This window comes from Diaporthe batatas (assembly GCF_019321695.1).
Source record: "Diaporthe batatas strain CRI 302-4 chromosome Unknown Contig00011, whole genome shotgun sequence".
NCBI classification, from domain to species: domain Eukaryota; kingdom Fungi; phylum Ascomycota; class Sordariomycetes; order Diaporthales; family Diaporthaceae; genus Diaporthe; species Diaporthe batatas.
In genome coordinates, this window is record NW_025408558.1 from 953,570 (window position 1) to 971,123 (window position 17,554).

A 17,554-nucleotide genomic window follows, 5' to 3' on the forward strand; every position below is an offset into this window, starting at 1 on the left:
CAACATGTCATTGTGGAGCTTGCCATAGTCTGGTTACCGTCTTGGATATTCTGGAGGTTGTCTTGTTGGGCACATGGAATTTTCTACAAGAGGTTCCCCCAATAGAGGCCATGCTTTGGGTGGGGAGAGTCTCACGTAGAACGGTGTCTGTTCTACAGAATGCTGACCCGTGGACATATAAGAGTTTGTTTAATGGGGTGTTGTTCTCAAGGTCGTTCAATAACAGACTGTTCTATAGAAAGTCATATCATAATGAGCGATTCTATCATATCCATGGATAGGAGGCTATCTTATATGAGGTTGTTGGAGGGGGTTTCTATAGGCGATTATCATGTTGTGGATCATCCTATAACCTAAAAGATGTTGTCATGGGGCTATCTCGTAGCATGTCATAACTTCAAAGATTGTCTGGTGGGAGGCTGTCTTATAAACCTAGGTAACTTTGTCTCATAGTATTAGACATAAATACAGGAGGAGACTGTCCAGACGGGACCAGAAATGGGTGGTATGGCTGCGCAGCGGACACCCGAACGAATCCCTCAGGACGGCAGCAGTCCTGGACTGAGACAAGCCCCACCGAATGTACCCGCCCCTCGACTACCCTCTGTCGTCGTGGTCTCGGGTAGATACTTGTACTGTAGGCTCGCGGCAGCGGCTTGATTGGTGTGTCAGTGGCGGGTTGCTACTTGTCGAGGTGAGACTTGCGTCATTGCGAGGGGTGGTCGCAGTCTTGTGGTAGAAGGGCAAAGAGATTGCTCGGGGTCTGCTGTATCGGTAGTCCTCGGTAGGATGAACCACCCACCGTATGTACATAGCAGGCCTGGAACCTCACAGGTGATGGTCGCTGTGCTGTTGGTTGATTGTTGGGATGCGTGGGGCCTTCCTTGCTCAGCCTCATGAGGTAGTCACGGTGGCTGTGTGACGTTGTTGGTTCTCGATGTCACAAACAGAGAAGGCGCAACTGGATTGACTAACTCAGTGTAGACCGTGTTCAGACGTCTCCTGTCAACAAGCTCATGTCTCCTTTGTTGTCTTTGCATCTCCAAACCATCGCTAAGGGCATCGTTCCAAAGATCGGGCACAGAGAACCACAGATCGATCTCTCGGTTACATCCGAGCACCCCACCGTCAGTCCGGCCCTCGGCCCGCCGATCGCAGGACCCCAAGAGGACCCTGACCCTTGACGACATGTTCCCCCAGCCCCGTTCACGTCTCCCGACACCCCTCCATTGCCTTCGCAGTCTCACATTGCCTGCCACCATGAACCCAGCCGCCTCCCTGGACTTGTTCGTCCTGACCTTCAACTGCGCAAAGAACATCATAGACGTTGACGTCTTTGCGCGACACCTGCAGAATGCCCTGCTGCAGCATGGCCAGACGAGGGACGGCGAGGGGGTCGAGCTGCCAGACCTGGTCGTCTTCTCCCTGCAGGAGATATCGCCACTGGCACAGAGCTTCGTCGGCGGATACTTGCTGAACCCCTACCTCATGCCCTTCAAGGAGGCACTGAACCTTGCGGCCAGCCAGGTCGAGGAGCAACGGCAGCCGCAGCCACAGCCACAACCGGGCAAAGGTGCCGCTTCGAGGCGGTCCTCCAGGCCTCAGCCGAGCCTGCAACGCGCCTCGACGTCCACACTCTCGACCCTCTGGCGCCGGCAACAGGACTACCCCTACAAGCTGGTGGCGTCGCGCAATGTCGGTATGACCGCAATAATGATGTTCGCCCGCAAGCCCGATGCGATACACCACATGCAGTTCGCCGAATGCGCTTTCGGTATTGCCGATATGGGGAACAAGGGCGCCATCGCCCTGAGGGTTACCTACTCAGGCGCCGGTCACCAAGGAGAGGAACAAGACCAGACTGCGGAGCAGAGGACCACCGAGATCACCTTTGTCGCTACACATCTCGCCGCCATGGAGTACAACCTGCGGCGCAGGAATGCGAACTGGGCCAGCATCATGGTATGTGTTGTCTTCTTGTCCGTATACTACTCGAGTGCTAACAGTGTCAGTCTTCCTGCACGTTTGGGAACCCCAAAGAGATTGTGTCACCAATGTATCATGATGATGAGATCTGCATTAAGAATACAATCGAGGCCTCGACAAAAAGTGGTGGGGGTAAACAGACAGATGGAGGCCAGGACATTGATGAGCCTTCCCCGGACGAGCTTCAGCGCCTACTCAAACGCCGCCAGACATTTAAGAGCATGCCTAAAGACGAGGCAAGCCGTTTACATGACGCAACCATCTTCAAACCGGGCACTCACCTCTTCGTGGCCGGGGACTTAAACTACCGTGTCGCCACCACATCGCCTGCTGCGACGGCTTCGTTTCCGACACTGGACAACTACATGTATTTCTTTGAGAACGACCAGCTCACGGAAGAGAGACTTGCATATCGCACGCTGCATGGGCTTTCCGAGGCAGAGGTCAAGTTCCCACCGACATACAAGATCAAGCACCTGAGCCCTGCCAAGGTTGACGAGGCCACCAACAAGGATGAGGTCCGGGCTGGCGGGCAAGACGTCGTGCCTTGGAAGTGGGCTCCACACCGCTGGCCTGGATGGTGCGACCGCATCCTCTACCTCGACATCCCCCCGTGGGCAAAACGAGGAGGAGCAGCCGGCGCCGAGATCGTCGTGCACAAGTACAACTCGATGCCAACCATGCTGAGCTCGGATCACCAGCCAGTATTCCTCCGTGTCTCCGTCCCCCTTCTCACCCCGGAGGAGCTGATGCCTGAGGACACAGAAGACTCAGATGGCGAGGAAGGAGAGAGCTCCTCGGCAGTCAAGAGCAAGGATCCACGGGTGTACCTTCCTATCCCTGTAGACATGAACGCGTCGGCGCGCAGGGCAGCCGCCAGGAAGAAGGAGCTGATGACGGGGATGACGACGCTTTTCTTCTCTACCAGGGAAGGGGCGGTTGTACTCGGCACGCTGGCGATCGTCTCCTTCATGACGTGGTGGCTGCTTCGGGGCGGCCTGTAGCGCAGGATGAGCACATTCACGATGCGGTGGCCCGGCGCGGCTGGCTGGACGGGCGCGGCGCGGTGGTTTGGCGGCGCGATCGGGCGCCCGTAGATGAAGAAGATGTTTGCATGAGGGGGGGAGGGGGTGTTGGTGGTTGGTAAACAGGCATACGATACCCGAGAATACGCTAGCGAGTAGAATACAGCGATTTTCTTTCACCATGGGTGGTACTATCCCATGGGACAGGAGAGATTTCCTTTCTTCCGAGCTATCTGTTGTCTGCTGTGTGTAGGGAGCTGTTCAACGGGGGCGTCTCCTAGGGAAGGTAGCCAGCAGGGAGGTGTTTCGTATAAGGTTGTCTTGTACGAGGGTGGGAGGTTGTCGTACGGGAGTGTGGCCTGTGGTAGAGTAAGAGGTGATCCTGTACAATGTTGTCCTGTAGGACCTCGGGAGACTGTCTCGTGAAAAAAAAGTGTATATGGAGGGGGGTACCCTATGAGAGGTTGCTTTGGAAGAGGTACTCATATGGGGGGTTATCTGAGGAGATATCACACTATAGAAGGCTGTGAGAATACCCAGAAAGAGGACTCGGACATCTGATTGGGGAGGAGGCAACTCTGTTGGAGGTTACTATCCATGTAGAGGCTGTGAGACTAGGTAGGTATCTTTTGAGACGCTGTGCAAGACGATATTCCACGAGAACGTATCCATCCCATAGGAGGACGAATCGTGCGAGGTGGTTTCGTGTGAAGTCATTCTATAGAAGCCTGTCTTAAGAAGGTCCGAGTCGAACTATGCCACCTAGTCCATTGAGATGGCCTCAGAAAGACAGACATGCTTAGCTCTTGTCACTATCCAATACCGAGGTCATACTCTAGAGCCGAAAGTGCGCGTCTTCTGAGCTCGACATACCCTATAAGAATACAAGTTGAGACGAGGGGACCCTTTGGATGAGTATTTCGAGATTCGGGATCTTGTTTATGACGATGATATCCATTTCATAGAGTTGCAAATGATAGATAGGTTGTCGTCCATTTTGGGCTCTTCCCCGAGTAGGAGGCTGCACTGAGGCCCAAATAGTGGCATCTTAAATTTTACTCTGGCTTCTGTAAAGGGGGTATTATCCTCTCCCCCCCCCGTGACTGTTGGTGACTGTGGCATGCCCATGGAACACAGTCGGGTGTTCAGGCAGACCAACCAGGGGAGAGATCTCCGCGTAACCAGGTTGCTGTACTGCTGCGGCTGGACCGGGCGCACATGAGGCAAGGCCCGGACCGAAGCCACATGCAGTCAGTCTGTGGAAGAGGCGCCGGGGGGCCAAGTGTCACGTATGTAGGCGTACACAAGCGCACAAGGGTGACGGATGAGGCGTCGCAGCAAGACGCGAGGAGCAGTAGGGCTGGCTGGAGACGGCTGCTGCCCGTCTCTGCAGTTTGGTGCTTGCTTATCTTTGCTTGCTTCTGTTGTGGTACATGAGGATAACGACGATGATAAAAGACAATATCGTCTTTCTCGTGCGGCTGGTTCATTCCATGCCTCCCATGCGCTCTCCCGCCCGTCCTCTAATAAATCCCTGATGCTCAATGCTCACGGCGCTCACGGCGCTCTCTCCAAAGATGTTGATGTGAGGGGTTTGTCAACCCTCGACCTGATGAATCCAACCCGACCAGATAAAATCAAAAAAGGTGGCTGCAGGCGTGTGGAGGGGGGTTTAATACCCGCTCGCAGAACCCGCCACGCTGATGTCTCCTCCTATTGCCCGACTTCGCTTCGTCCTCCTCCTCAGCCTTGTGCTTTCTCCAGGAGGGGGGTGCAAATCAAATCAAAAGCTCCCGCCCCTCGCCCCTGCTGCTGCTGCTGTTGCTGCTGCTGAAAGGATGCCGTGTCCCGCCCGACTCCAGCGACCCGACCAGGTTAGAAATCCTGGAAATACACATCATACTTCTCCCTCAGGTCCTCGGTGTACTTGTCCCGCGAGGCGTCCTCCTCCGGGTATATGTCGAAGCACTGCGCGTCGCCAGGGAACCTGATGGGCGGGATGATGGGGCCCCTGTGCCGCCGGTTGAAGACGTCGTCCCAGTTGACGCCCCGGAAGAAGGGGTGCTCTTTCACGCGCTTGGCGCCGCCGCTCACGTTGCCCAGCCTGCGCGACCGGTCCGCGTTGCAGAAGGACCGGATTATATCCTGCGCCTCTGGGGAGATGGGCGGCTCTTGTGGGAAGATTACTGGCTTCTCGACAATCCTGGTCACCGGTGGTGGGGGTTAGCAAGCGCCAGACAAACACGCACACGCAGGTGATTCGGGGCAACCACGTACTGCTTGTATATCTCGATTGGGTTCTGATGCCAAAACGGCGGGTAGCCCGTCAGGAACTCGTATATCAGGATCCCCAGGGCCCACCAGTCCACGGCCGTGGTGTGCCCCTTGTTATGGATGACCTCCGGGGCCAGGTACTCGGGCGTGCCGCATAACGTGTAGGTCTCGGACGTGCCGTCCCTCCCGCCGAGCCTCTTTGCGAAGCCAAAGTCCACGAGCTTGATGTGCCCTTCCTCGTCCAGGAGCAGGTTCTCGGGCTTCAGGTCCCGGTAGGCGACGCCGCCCTGCTGCTCGTGCAGGTACTCGAGGACCAGGACGATCTCGGCGGCGTAGAAGCGCGCCATCTTCTCGTCGAAGCGGCGGAACTTGCGGAGGTAGGAGAACAGCTCGCCGCCGGGCACGTAGTCGAGGAGGAGGTAGAGCGAGTCGCGGTCGGAGAAGGAGGCCAGGAGGTTGGTTATGAAGGGGTGGCCGCTCACCTCACCCAGGATCGCCCGCTCATGACGGACGTGGTCGATCTGCTTCAGTTTGATGACTGCGTTCCATCGTTAGTAACGCACACGTGAGAGGGAGGTTGTGGCGCTCGCAGAGTCGCTGCTGCCAAGACCTATGGTCTCGTTGCACGAACCTTCTGTTTTCCGTAGGATCTTGAGCGCAAATACCCTTGTCCGCTCTGCCTCGTTGTTTGGGTTCGCCAATCGTACGAGACATACGCGAGCGAATGTGCCTTTTCAGAATAAACCAGTCAGCTCGCCGAGTGTCTCCCCCAGGGGGTGCATTGGTACTCCACATACCCGTGCCTAGAGTTCGCACTTTCGCAAAGTCGTCCAGCTGCAGTTTTCTGGATGTCTTTGATGCATCATGGGGCGCTCCAGGGACCACTATGCCGCTCATGGACTGCGCCTTGTCCAGATTCCGATTTGCACCTGTGTGGCCCACTGTCGCGGGCACCTGGGCCACTGTCGCGGCCATTTTGCGACCTGGAGGGAGCGAACCACGGGTCTGGCGAGATCTTGTGAGACTTGGCCTGCGCCGCTGCTACCTGAAGAGTCGCAACGGAGCAGAAGTCTGCTCTACGGCGTCGGTCAGGGGCAACCACACCCGACGAGACCAATGGCTGCTAGAAGGGGGGGGGGGGGTTGAGCGCGAGGGCGTCCCTGCAGCCTCGTACACAATTCCGCACCCGGTTCCGGACTGCGCGCTCGGCGCCTTGGTATAATTAGCAAGGGCCGGGCGGCGCAAGTAACGTCGGTCTGTGTGTTGCGTTGGTCGCCGGGGCCGTTGCAACGGCGCTGGATTGTGAGACGTCAGATGGAGAGACAGACACCAGGCGCTGTCCAGTCAGTCTCTTTGAGTCGTTGGCATGCGGTATGCACGCTGGGAGGTCTTGGGCGGCAAGTGTTTGTGCTGATCAAAGCGGGGGCTGGAGGATCAACAACATTTGACTGGCATTGTCTGCCTGGTCATCGCTTATTAGACTGCTTGTTGTTGGGCCAGCTCGTCGGAATAGGGCCGGAGTAGGGGCGGTAGGAAGTGTGACCGTCAGAGTGCTGACAACAGGGTCTGGTCGGTCGAGAGGCGGACAGTCCAGGAATAATATGTGTCTGCAAAAAGGGACCATGTAAGGAACTATGTAGGTGGGATGGGAGGCGAGCAGAAGTCAAATGCTACCCTCGGTGACACAAGGCCTAGCCGGGGCAGAGTGGGTGTCCCGGCGTAGGATGCGTTTCGTAACTGGATCTGCGGTAGTCCTGCGAAATTGTGGACTGGATATTGGCGCAGAGGGGATTGTGAGCGAGAGCCTAGGGAACCGCTGCTTATTTCTGCGCCGGTGCCAGGGAATCTGGTGCCAGGGACTCTGGTGCCAGGGAATCGAATCGAGTGGCTGTTCGCCGCGCTTATCGTGCAAGAGAAGGGCCGGAACAGCGAGAGATTTGACGTCACGGGCTGCAGATCGATCGCAAACCTAATTCTGAACTTCCCTCTTGAGCGGCGCGCGGAGTGAGGGACCAGGACGCAGAGCCAGCACGTGGGGGGAGCCGATATGAGATCACCCTCGCACACCACCTGGGCACCTACACAGTATGCCCCCTTCGCTCTCGTCTGGGCCTCTTGTCCTGCCGCCAGGCCGCCTTGGAGGCGTCGCTGGGCCGGGATGCTCGACCTGGAATAGCGGGACCGACGCTTCGGATGACTCTGGGGCACGGGATGACATACGAGACAGCCAACGGAGTACTCCATCCTACTACTATACCACAGTAGATGAAGGAGGGACCAGTGTGCTGCTCAATGAAAAAAGGGGCCCACAACCACAACGAGCATGGCTGGATAGTCCCGGCCTGCCGCGAGTCTGCCCACGAGGCCGTCGTACTCAGCCTCGGTCCTTTTGCGGTTTAGAGACAGGCAGACGAGGCGCCCTGGCGCCCTGGCGCCCTCCTCCCTCCTCCATTCCCCCCGGCCCGGGGTACACAGTATCGCGTGGTTGTCTTGTGACAGGAGCTAGCAGCGTCAGATTGATCAATTGTACGTACTCTCTCGCCCTTCCATGCTGCCATGTCGAGTCTGTGTTACACGAGAATATCATGTTCCCAGCCTGGACAGAGGCAGAGCACGGCAAGGTAGCATCAGGTCTGTGCCGGGATGCAAAGCATGTCATTCTCGTCCCGGGGACAGATGCAGTGTCGCAGATCCAATTGAGTGGGAGGACACTGGCAGCCTCGGCACTTGGGCAGATTACTGCCCATGTCCCGTACGACCATGGCCCACGGCAAGAATGGAGCAGATCTGAGTCCGATGGGAGATCGGCCGTGGACGTCGGCCACAAGCCGCTTCAGTGGTGAATCAGCATAGCGGGGCCTCGAGGGCCGGCTCGGGAGCGCGCACTTGATCTGTGCTCGCTGCCCACGCGACTGACGATGCTGAAACGACTCGAGCTGCGGCCGGCCAGGCTCCTGCTCATGCGTCTTGGATGAATGTTGATAGGCAGTATGCAGGTATAGAGTAGGTACCTAGGTACTTAAGCATGGAGCAATGGGGCAATGAATGGCAAGCAGCAGCCAGTGTGAGTGAGCACGAGGTGAGCCTGATGGGCTTTCGAGGTGTGGGCAGGTCAGTCAGTCGATGGCTTCAGGGCCCCAGGGCCCCAGGGCTCCAGGGTTCGTTGGGCTGCCCTGGCTGCCTGCGTATGAGGATCCACACGAGACAGTGGGCCCCTGGTTCCCAAGGGTTCCAAGGGTTGTTTTGGCTGCATTTTTGGTTGCATTGGGAGACGGTACTGCGGCAGTCTGCCAGACTGGCTCAAGTGTCAGTCTGGGGAGGGGCCCTCAGATATTATTAGGCTGTTAGCTTCTTGGTGGGGAATGTGGCAGCTGCTTAGCGGATCTTGGCCGCAGCCTCCCTGGGAGAGTGGGAGAGTGGGAGAGCTGGAGAGCTGGAGAGCTTGTGCCGGCTGCCCGACCCGCGCTGCGACCCCTGGGCGAACAGAGTCCCGTCCCGTCTCAGCAGAGAACCAGTACGCCGTCCGTGTCTCCCCTCTTGCATTGTCAGTACACAGTATTGTGCAACAACTCCAAGATACCCAGTCGCCATCACCAAGACTACCCTTCACCACACCCCCTCCTCGGCCCACCTCTCGCCCAAGCCATCGGGACAGCCCTGACAACAGCAGCCGTGCCTCTCCAGGCCATGCTCTGACCCTCCCTTCTTCTGCCTGGAACCCCTGGCGACCGAGCTCCCGCGACCGCGACCCTGCCCGTGACGGCATCGAGGGCGCCCTCTGCCCTCGCCACCAGCCGCCATGTTCACCCTTTCGAGCTTCGTCCACAAGGCCCAGCAGCTGCTCGATCCCATGCAGGGCCTGAACCTCACCGACTCCGACAGGAACCCCTCCAAGGCCACCCTCTTCCAGAACCAGTTCCGACTCCCCTCCACCCAGCATCCCTTGTACGAGATCAATGCCGAGCTCACCATCCCGCCCTCCAATGCCACACAGGGCGGCAAGAACGACAATGGCTTCCACTATGCCGGCAAGATACACCTGTCCGAGGCCTACATGTGCTTCTCCACGACCCCCTCCAGCTTCCTGTCCTCAGCCACAACCTCCACCTCCCTGGCCTTCACTGGTCAGACTCACGGCGGTGGTCCAAGCGGCAATGGCTTCACCTTTCCCCTGTCGTCTATCCGGAGGGTCGAGAGACTAAATAGCCAGAACTACCAGGTGCGCAGTTCGCCGTGGACTCAGCACGAGGTGCATGATCGCTGACGATAAATGTAGTTTGCCCTGGCCATCACCACCTGGAACGGCCTGGCACAAAACTCGGGCAAGGACAAAGATAAAGAGGCCAACAAGGATAACAAGGAGATACGAGAGCAGCGGATAACCATCGTACTCGCTGGTAGCAGGCCGGCGTGCGAGAGGTTCTGTGACGGCCTGAAAAAGGGACTGCGCGCCGGTGTGGGGAGCGTTGGGAAGCTCAAGAAGGTCATCGCCGAGTGCTATTCCGAGTACCTGCTCCGGCCAGAAGACAAGAAGGCCGCCAGCCCACCAGATGCGGGCCTTGGTATGCTGTTCCGATACCCCGGTGACCCTAAAAAGCTGCGAGATCGGGCCAAGATGCGACTGTGGGCAGAGTACCTGCGTGACAATGGCCGCAACGTCAATCTCATCCGACAACCCACCTTCCACAAGCTCATCCGAGTCGGTCTGCCAAATAGGCTGAGGGGGGAGATCTGGGAGCTGACGTCCGGCTCCTTGTACTTGCGCCTTGAGAACCCGACGCTCTACTCCGATACCCTAAATAAATTCCAGGGCCAGGACTCACTCGCAATCGACGAGATCGAGAAGGATCTGAATCGCAGCCTGCCCGAGTATCCCGGGTTCCAAAGCGAAGAAGGCATCGGCCGGCTACGTCGGGTGCTTACTGCGTACAGTTGGGTCAATACCGATGTTGGTTATTGCCAAGCCATGAACATCGTCGTAGCTGCGCTACTGATTTATATGTCAGAGGCTCAGGCCTTCTTCCTATTATCAGCCCTCTGCGATCGTCTCGTACCCGGCTACTACTCCACGACCATGTACGGCACATTGCTCGACCAGAAGGTGTTCGAGAGCTTGGTCGAGAAGACGATGCCAGTGCTCTGGGACCACCTCGTCAAGAGCGACGTGCAGCTGTCGGTGGTGTCCCTGCCGTGGTTCTTGTCACTTTACATAAATTCCATGCCACTGGTCTTCGCATTCAGGGTTCTGGATGTCTTTTTCGTCGAGGGGCCCAAGGTCCTGTTCCAGGTCGGACTGGCAATCTTGAGGATAAACGGGGAGGATCTCCTGGACTCGACAGATGACGGTGCTTTCATATCGGTCCTGAAGTCATACTTTTCGCGCCTGGATGAGTCGGCCCACCCCAAGTCGGAAAACCCAAAGCTGCGCGCTGTAACGCGGTTTCAGGAGCTGATGGTGGTGGCATTCAAGGAATTTTCGCAGGTCACGCACAGCACCATTACGGACTTGAGGTTAAAGAACAAGGACGCTGTTCTCAATAATATCGAGAACTTCGCCAAGAGGACGGCCATCAGGAACCTCGGGCCAGATGCCAAGATCATGAGCACAGATGAGCTGGGCGCGCTATACGACAGGTTCTTTGGCGTGCTTTACGAGCGGCAGCAGCGCAGCAACCTTCTCCTGCAGGAGCAGCAGCGGAAAGCCAAGACAGGCCGGCCCAAGCTGGGCGATGTACACCACCAGGAGGCGGTAGAAAAGGGGAGAGTCGGCGTGGGCGCCCCGAGCACATCAGAGATGGACTACGACGCCTTCCGCGAGTTCCTTGCGGCCATGTGTAAGTGGGCCATCTCCGACTCGCCAACGACGCCTCGCCGAGACACGTTCCAGGAAAGCAACAAAAGCCCTTACTTCAGCAGCCTGCGGAAAGCAGATGTCTATACCGGGCCATGGGGCACGGGACCTGAACCAACAGACCATGAATTCCTCCAGCGCCTGTTCAGACTGTGGGACAAGGGCTCGAAAGGCCAGGTAACATTACAGGATGTCGTCTCTGGGATGGCGCGAATCAAGGGCAAGACGGACATCATGGGTACTATCACCTACTTCTTCGAGCTCTACGACGACGACGGAGATGGCAGAGTAGATCGAGAGGGTATATTGCGCATCTCCGAAGCTCTGCTCTTTCTGTCTCGCAGAGGCTTAGAGGGCAGCCTCAGCCCTACGGCCTCCCAGGTGCGCCTGAACGGAATCCAGGACTCTGGCGCCAATCCGAACAGCCCAAACAGCTCGATGCCGGAAGCGACTGTAAACGAGAGGTTCCTCGGCAGTGTCAGCGCCTTCATTCGACGCTGCTTTGAGTACGCAGACCCCGACCATCCCAACCACCAAGCACCAGCCGCCAAAAGTAGCATTGCTGAAGGCGAGGATAATATTGCTGACCCCAGCGCATTCGCGATTGGGGATGACGACGACGAAGAAGAGGAGGAGGAGGAGGAAGAAGATCTCCTAGACTTAGAAGACACACCAAAGGACGGCAAGAAGATGCCCAAGAAATCAAACATCCCACCAGCAATCAACGTCATCGACAGCAACAAGAACGCAACACCGGGAGAGACAGACGACCACCGGCGTGTATCCAAGGCACAATCTGAGAAGGCGAATGTTGCTCTGGACCCCTCCAACCCCCTGTACATGACTTTGCCCACGTTCAGAATGGTGATCCTCGCCGACGAGCTCCTAGAGCAGTTCTTCGAGTCCAGCTTCCCGTCCTCGTTCCACATCATCGAGGGTCTCCCAACCAGCTCGGGAGCAAGCTCCTCCAACCTCACCACCTTCTCCAGCCTTGGCCAGTCGGCCGGTCGGGCAGCAGCAGCAGCCATGGGCGGCGCGCCTGGCGCCGGGGCAGGCGGCAGCCGTGGCCTTCGAGGTGTGTTGGACGGCATAGTCACGGACGGCATGCGGGTGGCAGCTGAGGTCAGGAGGAGGATGGACGAGGCGCAGAAGGAGTTGGAGAAGAACGCCACCGCGGGCCAGCACAACAGGGCCGCGCAGGGCGAGGAGGACGACGAGGAGGACGAAGACGCGGACATCGACGTGCACTCGCTTCGGACGCCGACGGGCCGCGGAGACGCCGAGGGGAGGAGTATCAGGAGCGTCAGGAATGAGGACCGCATGCTACTGGAGGGTGCAGACGCCGAGGCCGGGGGTGGCAATGGGAAGGGGGACGGCCCCGGCCCGGCCGGGAAGGCCAACGAGACGGAGCCAAAGGCGCGTCCGCAGAGCGTCATCGAGGATGCCAATACGACCAAGACAGTTGAGTTTGAGGGCTGATGCGGTGATCGTTACGGGGCGTAGTCTCTGATGTGGTGAGGATTTTCCTTGTTGTACGAAATGGGTTCATGGTCATGGCGTGCGCGGCGGTGAGCTGTTTTCCTCCCCTTTTCCCCTCGCCCGCCGCGTTGTATTCCTCCTCTTTTTTCCCCCATCGGATCGCATTTTATGGGTTACAGGGTTTCAGATGTGGGAGCATAGACCACCGCTACTACTACTACTACTACAACAACAACTACATCATTGATGGCATTGTGATCGAAGCCGAAAGAGAGCGCCGGCTTGCTGTTTACTACCCCTTCCGTCCTCATGGCTGAAGTGTGGCGTTCGGCAGGATCCCGGCCAACCAGCATGCATTTGCGACAGGCGTTTTCCACGCCGCGACTAATTAGCCAGTGTGTGGCTTTCTGTACGTGACGGTGCCTTATGTAATGGTGGTTGCGAATTCCAACCTCACCCCCTCGTTGCTAGGTGATGCTGTCGGCATGGTTCACCACGACGGCAAGAGGGGTGGCGGTACATCGCAAGCATTCCACTCATCATCATGGTCTCTGCTGTATTCACGAAGCTGGCTTGTGAGATGTTCCACCCGTGCTCAGCTGCTGGCTGACTGATGGCGCCGAGGAGCTTGTTTTCTCTTCTTCGCCCCGGTCCGTCGGCCATGTGTCGATGGATTCTTCCCGGCAACGTATGTGCCAGGCTCTGATGAGATGGTTGCGCGGTTGGTCAGGTTCGAGTTGCCAGGCTGAAGCCACAATTTGCAGCAGCCACGGGATTCGACAGGCTGCTATGCACGCACACCCTCTTTGTCTATGCTTCTCGCAGGAGTTTTCTCGTGCTTTACCACTCTCCGAGCGAAGGTTCCCGGGGACCAACCTCCAGCTCCAGTGTATTAGCTCTTGATCGCCCTGTCGAATCCTCGTCCCCATCTTCCCGCCCCCAACCGAGCTTTGTTCTAAGAGGAATAACGAACTCGTGCCCTCCTTTCACGATGATGTGGACCCAGGCCAAGGCTGTGGCCGTCCTGGCAGCACTCGGGACCAGCGCCCAAGGCTTTCTCGCCAAGCTGAACCAGCAAGTAGCCGCGTGGGTCCTCGCCCCCACGACGACAACCACCACCAGCGGCATCTTGCAGACCGGATCGCCTCCTGTCGGCGGGCCTGCCACCCTCGAGGATGGTGCCGAGGCCCCTGGCACGATGATCATCTCGTGGAGCACGCAACACTTCACGGTGACGACTGGGTTCCCCGACGGCGCTCAGAACGGTGGTTCCATCACCGATGGTGGTGAGGGTATGGTGGTGCCCATCCCAACCGGGGGCCGCGGCTCGTCACAACCATTGGGAGCTGGGCCTCCCGCCGGCGGCGAAGCAACAGCTGGTCTTTCCGGAGACGCCAACTCGCAAACCAGTGAAATCGTCCTCACTAATTATGGGGGTGATGTGCCTCCCCTCCTCACTCAAAGCCCAGTCCCCCTGGCGTCGGTACCAGGGGCTACAGCCGGCGGCACAGCCACGGATGGGCTCTCCAGTGGAGGTTCTCAGCCTGGATCTGCCGCCGACGAAGATGAGGTTATGGCTTCTATCTTGGCCGCAGGCCCGGAACTCCCACAACAAGCCTCAGAACCTGGGCCAATCTCCGACGGCGGGGCAGTAGCACCCGGATTCCCCATTCCCAGGAGCTCTCAGACCGAGCCCGTCACCGATGGCGATGGCGATGGCAGCGAGGGCATACCACCTACCACCCCGGCCGGCGGCGGCCCGGCCCCCTCAGGAGCCATGGTATCCGGCACGGCGGCCCCAGGCGAGCCCGCCGCCCCGCCCTCCGACATCTTCGTCATCCAGCTCGGCCCAGCAGCAGGCGCAGGCGAGGGTGCGGCCGCGGCCGTATCATCCGCATCTATCGGGCGGGATAGCCGTGGCGCCGCAGGGGGGGCCCGCCCCCTGGGCCGCCGACAGGACCACGGCGGCAATAGTGAGTACCTCATGGACGCCGGCATGGAGCGGTCAGGCGACTGCTCGCAGGCGGCGCGGTTCGAGATCGTCGACGGCGAGCTCACGCGGGGCGGGCAGAAGGTGTCGACCTCGGGCGAGGCGCAGCAGGCGCAGCGCCTGGCTGTTGACCCTGTCGTCGGCCCCGTCACCCGGTCGTGGGTCATCGTGGGCGGGGAGCTGCTCTGGCTCAACGAGTCGTTTGCCGGCGGGCGGGCCGGGTTCTGCGAGGACGAGGGCACCCGCGCCGTGTTCTTCACCACTGGGGGGGAGGGGGAGGGGGAGGGCGGCGGGCCTGTTGGGTGCGTGCCTATGCACCTGACTCCGATGTTTGGTATGTACAGACGGCCAGTCGTGCCTTGACTGCTTTGATATTTGGTGACGCTGACTGACCATCGATCCCTCTCGCAGTGGCCGATTGTCCTGGTCTCAACCCCGATGGGGACAGCAGGGACCTCCTCCCGGCTGAGGAGACGTTGATACTGCCCCCGGGTGTTTATTTTCCGGGCAGAAACCCGAAGAACGGGGTGTGTAAGGTAACCACGGCGTACTGGACGGTGGGCCAGTTCACACTCGCCCCTGCTGCCACGGGCATGAGCCGTAGGCTGTGATAAGGCGGGTCCAAGGGGTAAGAGGAAGAGGATGGGAGCAAAGCAAAGTGCGTCTTGCTGCATGGCAAGCAACATTTCACGCCATTCATACAACGTCAGACACCAATTGAGGGTGAGAGCGCCCAGGAAATGCGACGCACGTATCATAAAATTCTCTTGTGGTATCACCTATTGCTCAGGGAGCAAAATGTCTGTTTGCATCTGTCTGTCATGAATAGATTGCAGGCCCAGAATGTGTAATGCAGGCTACCTCCCAATATTAGTGACGTGGGTACGAGCTGCCTCATACATACTAGTAAGCCGAGCTCCTGGAAAGAAATCACAAGACTATTCATGGTCCCCGGATGCCTTGGACTGCCCCAGAGAATCAAAAGCGGAAATCAAACACCATGTAACGCCCACGGCCGCCAAGTATGGTTCGGCTCAGACCATCTCTATGGCCGTCACGGGTGGGTTATCTGCCGGCGTGGCTGTTGAGGCAGGTTAGCAAGGCCCTCGTCCTTTACTTGACACACATGGGAGAGAGGGAGGGTGTTACTCACCACGACCATGTGATTTCTTCCCCCCTCCCCACCCAAACAGCGCCTTCTTCCTCCCGCCGACCACGCGTGCGGGTATCCACGAGCTGTTGGCGCCAGCCCCAGTAGTGCCACAGCGGGAATCATCCGCCTCGCCGGCGACAACAGTGACCGAGGACGGGCGGCGCTCCCCAAGGCCGAGCTTGGCCGCGCCGAGCTCCTCAGGGGGCGGCGGCGGAGCCGGCGATGGTTGTTTGTCCTGCTGCTGCTGCTGCTGCTGCTTCTGCTGCTGCTGTGGTGGAGTAGGGAAGCCAAAGCCAGCACCACCAGGGCCGACAGTCTCGACGGCGAGGTGGTCGTCGGCCTCGGCGGCCTTGAGGCTGCGGCGGGCCTTGTCGTTCTCGAGCTTGGCGCAGTAGAAGAGGGCGCACAGGACGAGCACGAAGACGGCGACGGTGCCGGCTATGATGCCGACGACCATGGGCGTCACGGCGCCCTCGTGGGTGCCGCCGCCGAGGGAGTCGTTGTCATTGGGCTGGTTGTTGCAGCTGACGCACTGGGACATGTCTGCGGGCTGGGTGTGTGTTTGTGTTGGCGGTAGGGTGTCTTTGTTTCTGTTGTCCTGTTTGGGCTGGTCAATCTTGGGAACTTCTCAAGGGTGGCGTGGAGGGCTTACTCTTACTTACCAGAGAGGAGGTTGTTTGAGGACTGTAACGACAGCTTGGGCAGTGCGATGTTTCACGGAGCGATGATTGGTGTCCGATTATGGCGAAAGTCCTGCCTCCATTTACCAAACACAGCCCTCGACTGCGTCCACCATTCTATTTGCAGCGATTGCTTGCGTCACGTTCCAAAGGAAACTCTGGGAGAGCACCGAGTTTCTGTGCGACGGCGGCGACGACCACCACGAAAATAGAGAGAGAGGAGAGGGGGCAGGATGGAGTCTTGCTCAGCCTTTCGAGAAGGACCATGGCATGGGATGGATGGGGGAGCACCGAGCAGTTACATATTCCCAGCTGGGCGGAGCAGCGTTGCGCGCCTCTGTCTTGTCTTGCCCGTCATCACCAATGATCCTCGCCGTCAAAGGAGCCGACTGACTTTGACGTCGAGCCCCAGAAGCTGAAGCAGCAGGCACAGACAAAGGGGAGACAGGAGAGACATGGCTGACGCACATCACGGTATCCTGCATCCTTCGCTCCCGCCGGCGCCGCGCCACTCTTGGGCCACAGCAACGCAGGGTCCTCCTTAGTCCTCCTCCACAAGGACCCTCGAGCCTTTTAGGGTGCACCTTGGAAACCAGGCCGTTCGACCCCTCCCCCCCTTTGAGGTATCCTGAACATCGCCAGCAAAACATGCCCACGTATATGCAGATGCAGGGGGCGAAAACAAAAAAAGAGACCCAGGGCAGGATGGAGGGGACTGACGAGGCGGCCCGCGTCACACAACCAAACCCGTTGGAAGATCTGCCTGTACGCCCTCAACCGTCCCCGGCTGCCTGCTGCTGTGCCTTCCAAGGTTCTTTGGGGGAAGAGGGGTGGGGGGCCGTTAGGGAATCCGTCTGTCTCTCCCTGTGCCTCGCAACCTGCCTCCAGATGAGACCCCCAATTACTCTCTCTCCCCACTCCAGAGCTGAGAGGCGAGGGGGACTTGGGAGGGAGACGAGGCAACAGATATCTGGTCCACGCAGGCCGACCTAATTTGTTTCGTCTCGGCTCGCTCGCCTGTTGATATGAGAGAAGCCGGAAACACGCCTCGCACCTCAAGGAATTAATTTATTGGCATGAATATTAAGGCTATATAAATCAGGTTGATCTCCTTCC

The 17,554-nt window shown here is 58.5% G+C and overlaps 5 protein-coding genes across 5 annotated transcripts; 3 read left to right on the forward strand and 2 right to left on the reverse strand.

The window, feature by feature from the left end:
- The first annotated feature begins 339 nt into the window (after positions 1-339).
- On the forward strand, positions 340-4,042 carry KVR01_009400 (uncharacterized protein). The gene is made up of 2 exons (XM_044788605.1): positions 340-1,962; positions 2,013-4,042. Exons 1-2 carry the CDS (start codon positions 1,189-1,191, stop codon positions 2,988-2,990), a joined length of 1,752 nt encoding a protein of 583 aa, XP_044641902.1. The 5' UTR covers positions 340-1,188; the 3' UTR covers positions 2,991-4,042.
- Positions 4,033-8,526, reverse strand: KVR01_009057 (uncharacterized protein). Its single transcript, XM_044786466.1, has 4 exons — positions 6,083-8,526; positions 5,917-6,015; positions 5,289-5,823; positions 4,033-5,214 (listed from the first exon to the last, which is right to left on the reverse strand). Exons 1-4 carry the CDS (start codon positions 6,258-6,260, stop codon positions 4,887-4,889), a joined length of 1,140 nt encoding a protein of 379 aa, XP_044641559.1. The 5' UTR covers positions 6,261-8,526; the 3' UTR covers positions 4,033-4,886.
- A 118-nt stretch (positions 8,527-8,644) lies between these two features.
- On the forward strand, positions 8,645-13,528 carry KVR01_008989 (uncharacterized protein). The gene is made up of 2 exons (XM_044785677.1): positions 8,645-9,504; positions 9,562-13,528. The coding sequence occupies exons 1-2, from the start codon at positions 9,085-9,087 to the stop codon at positions 12,613-12,615; spliced, it is 3,474 nt and encodes a 1,157-aa protein (XP_044641491.1). The 5' UTR covers positions 8,645-9,084; the 3' UTR covers positions 12,616-13,528.
- Positions 13,529-13,890: 362 nt separating this feature from the next.
- Positions 13,891-15,352, forward strand: KVR01_009336 (uncharacterized protein). Its single transcript, XM_044785800.1, has 2 exons — positions 13,891-14,939; positions 15,017-15,352. The coding sequence occupies exons 1-2, from the start codon at positions 13,910-13,912 to the stop codon at positions 15,214-15,216; spliced, it is 1,230 nt and encodes a 409-aa protein (XP_044641838.1). The 5' UTR covers positions 13,891-13,909; the 3' UTR covers positions 15,217-15,352.
- A 287-nt stretch (positions 15,353-15,639) lies between these two features.
- Positions 15,640-16,299, reverse strand: KVR01_008933 (uncharacterized protein; the record flags this gene model as incomplete). The annotated part of the gene is made up of 2 exons (XM_044786115.1): positions 15,640-15,674; positions 15,759-16,299. 2 exons carry the CDS (start codon positions 16,297-16,299, stop codon positions 15,640-15,642), a joined length of 576 nt encoding a protein of 191 aa, XP_044641435.1.
- Between the last annotated feature and the right edge of the window lie 1,255 nt (positions 16,300-17,554).

Excerpts from the sequence above, each read along its gene's own strand:
- KVR01_009400 (XM_044788605.1), top strand. The coding sequence starts at position 1,189 with ATGTTCCCCCAGCCCCGTTCACGTCTCCCGACACCCCTCCATTGCCTT. Across the intron at positions 1,963-2,012 it reads CGAACTGGGCCAGCATCATG|TCTTCCTGCACGTTTGGGAA; the intron begins GTATGTGTTGTC and ends TAACAGTGTCAG.
- KVR01_008989 (XM_044785677.1), top strand. The coding sequence starts at position 9,085 with ATGTTCACCCTTTCGAGCTTCGTCCACAAGGCCCAGCAGCTGCTCGAT. Across the intron at positions 9,505-9,561 it reads TAAATAGCCAGAACTACCAG|TTTGCCCTGGCCATCACCAC; the intron begins GTGCGCAGTTCG and ends CGATAAATGTAG.
- KVR01_009057 (XM_044786466.1), bottom strand. The coding sequence starts at position 6,260 with ATGGCCGCGACAGTGGCCCAGGTGCCCGCGACAGTGGGCCACACAGGT. Across the intron at positions 6,016-6,082 it reads AGTGCGAACTCTAGGCACGG|GCACATTCGCTCGCGTATGT; the intron begins GTATGTGGAGTA and ends TATTCTGAAAAG. Across the intron at positions 5,824-5,916 it reads GATCCTACGGAAAACAGAAG|TCATCAAACTGAAGCAGATC; the intron begins GTTCGTGCAACG and ends GATGGAACGCAG.
- KVR01_009336 (XM_044785800.1), top strand. The coding sequence starts at position 13,910 with ATGGTGGTGCCCATCCCAACCGGGGGCCGCGGCTCGTCACAACCATTG. Across the intron at positions 14,940-15,016 it reads GCACCTGACTCCGATGTTTG|TGGCCGATTGTCCTGGTCTC; the intron begins GTATGTACAGAC and ends TCCCTCTCGCAG.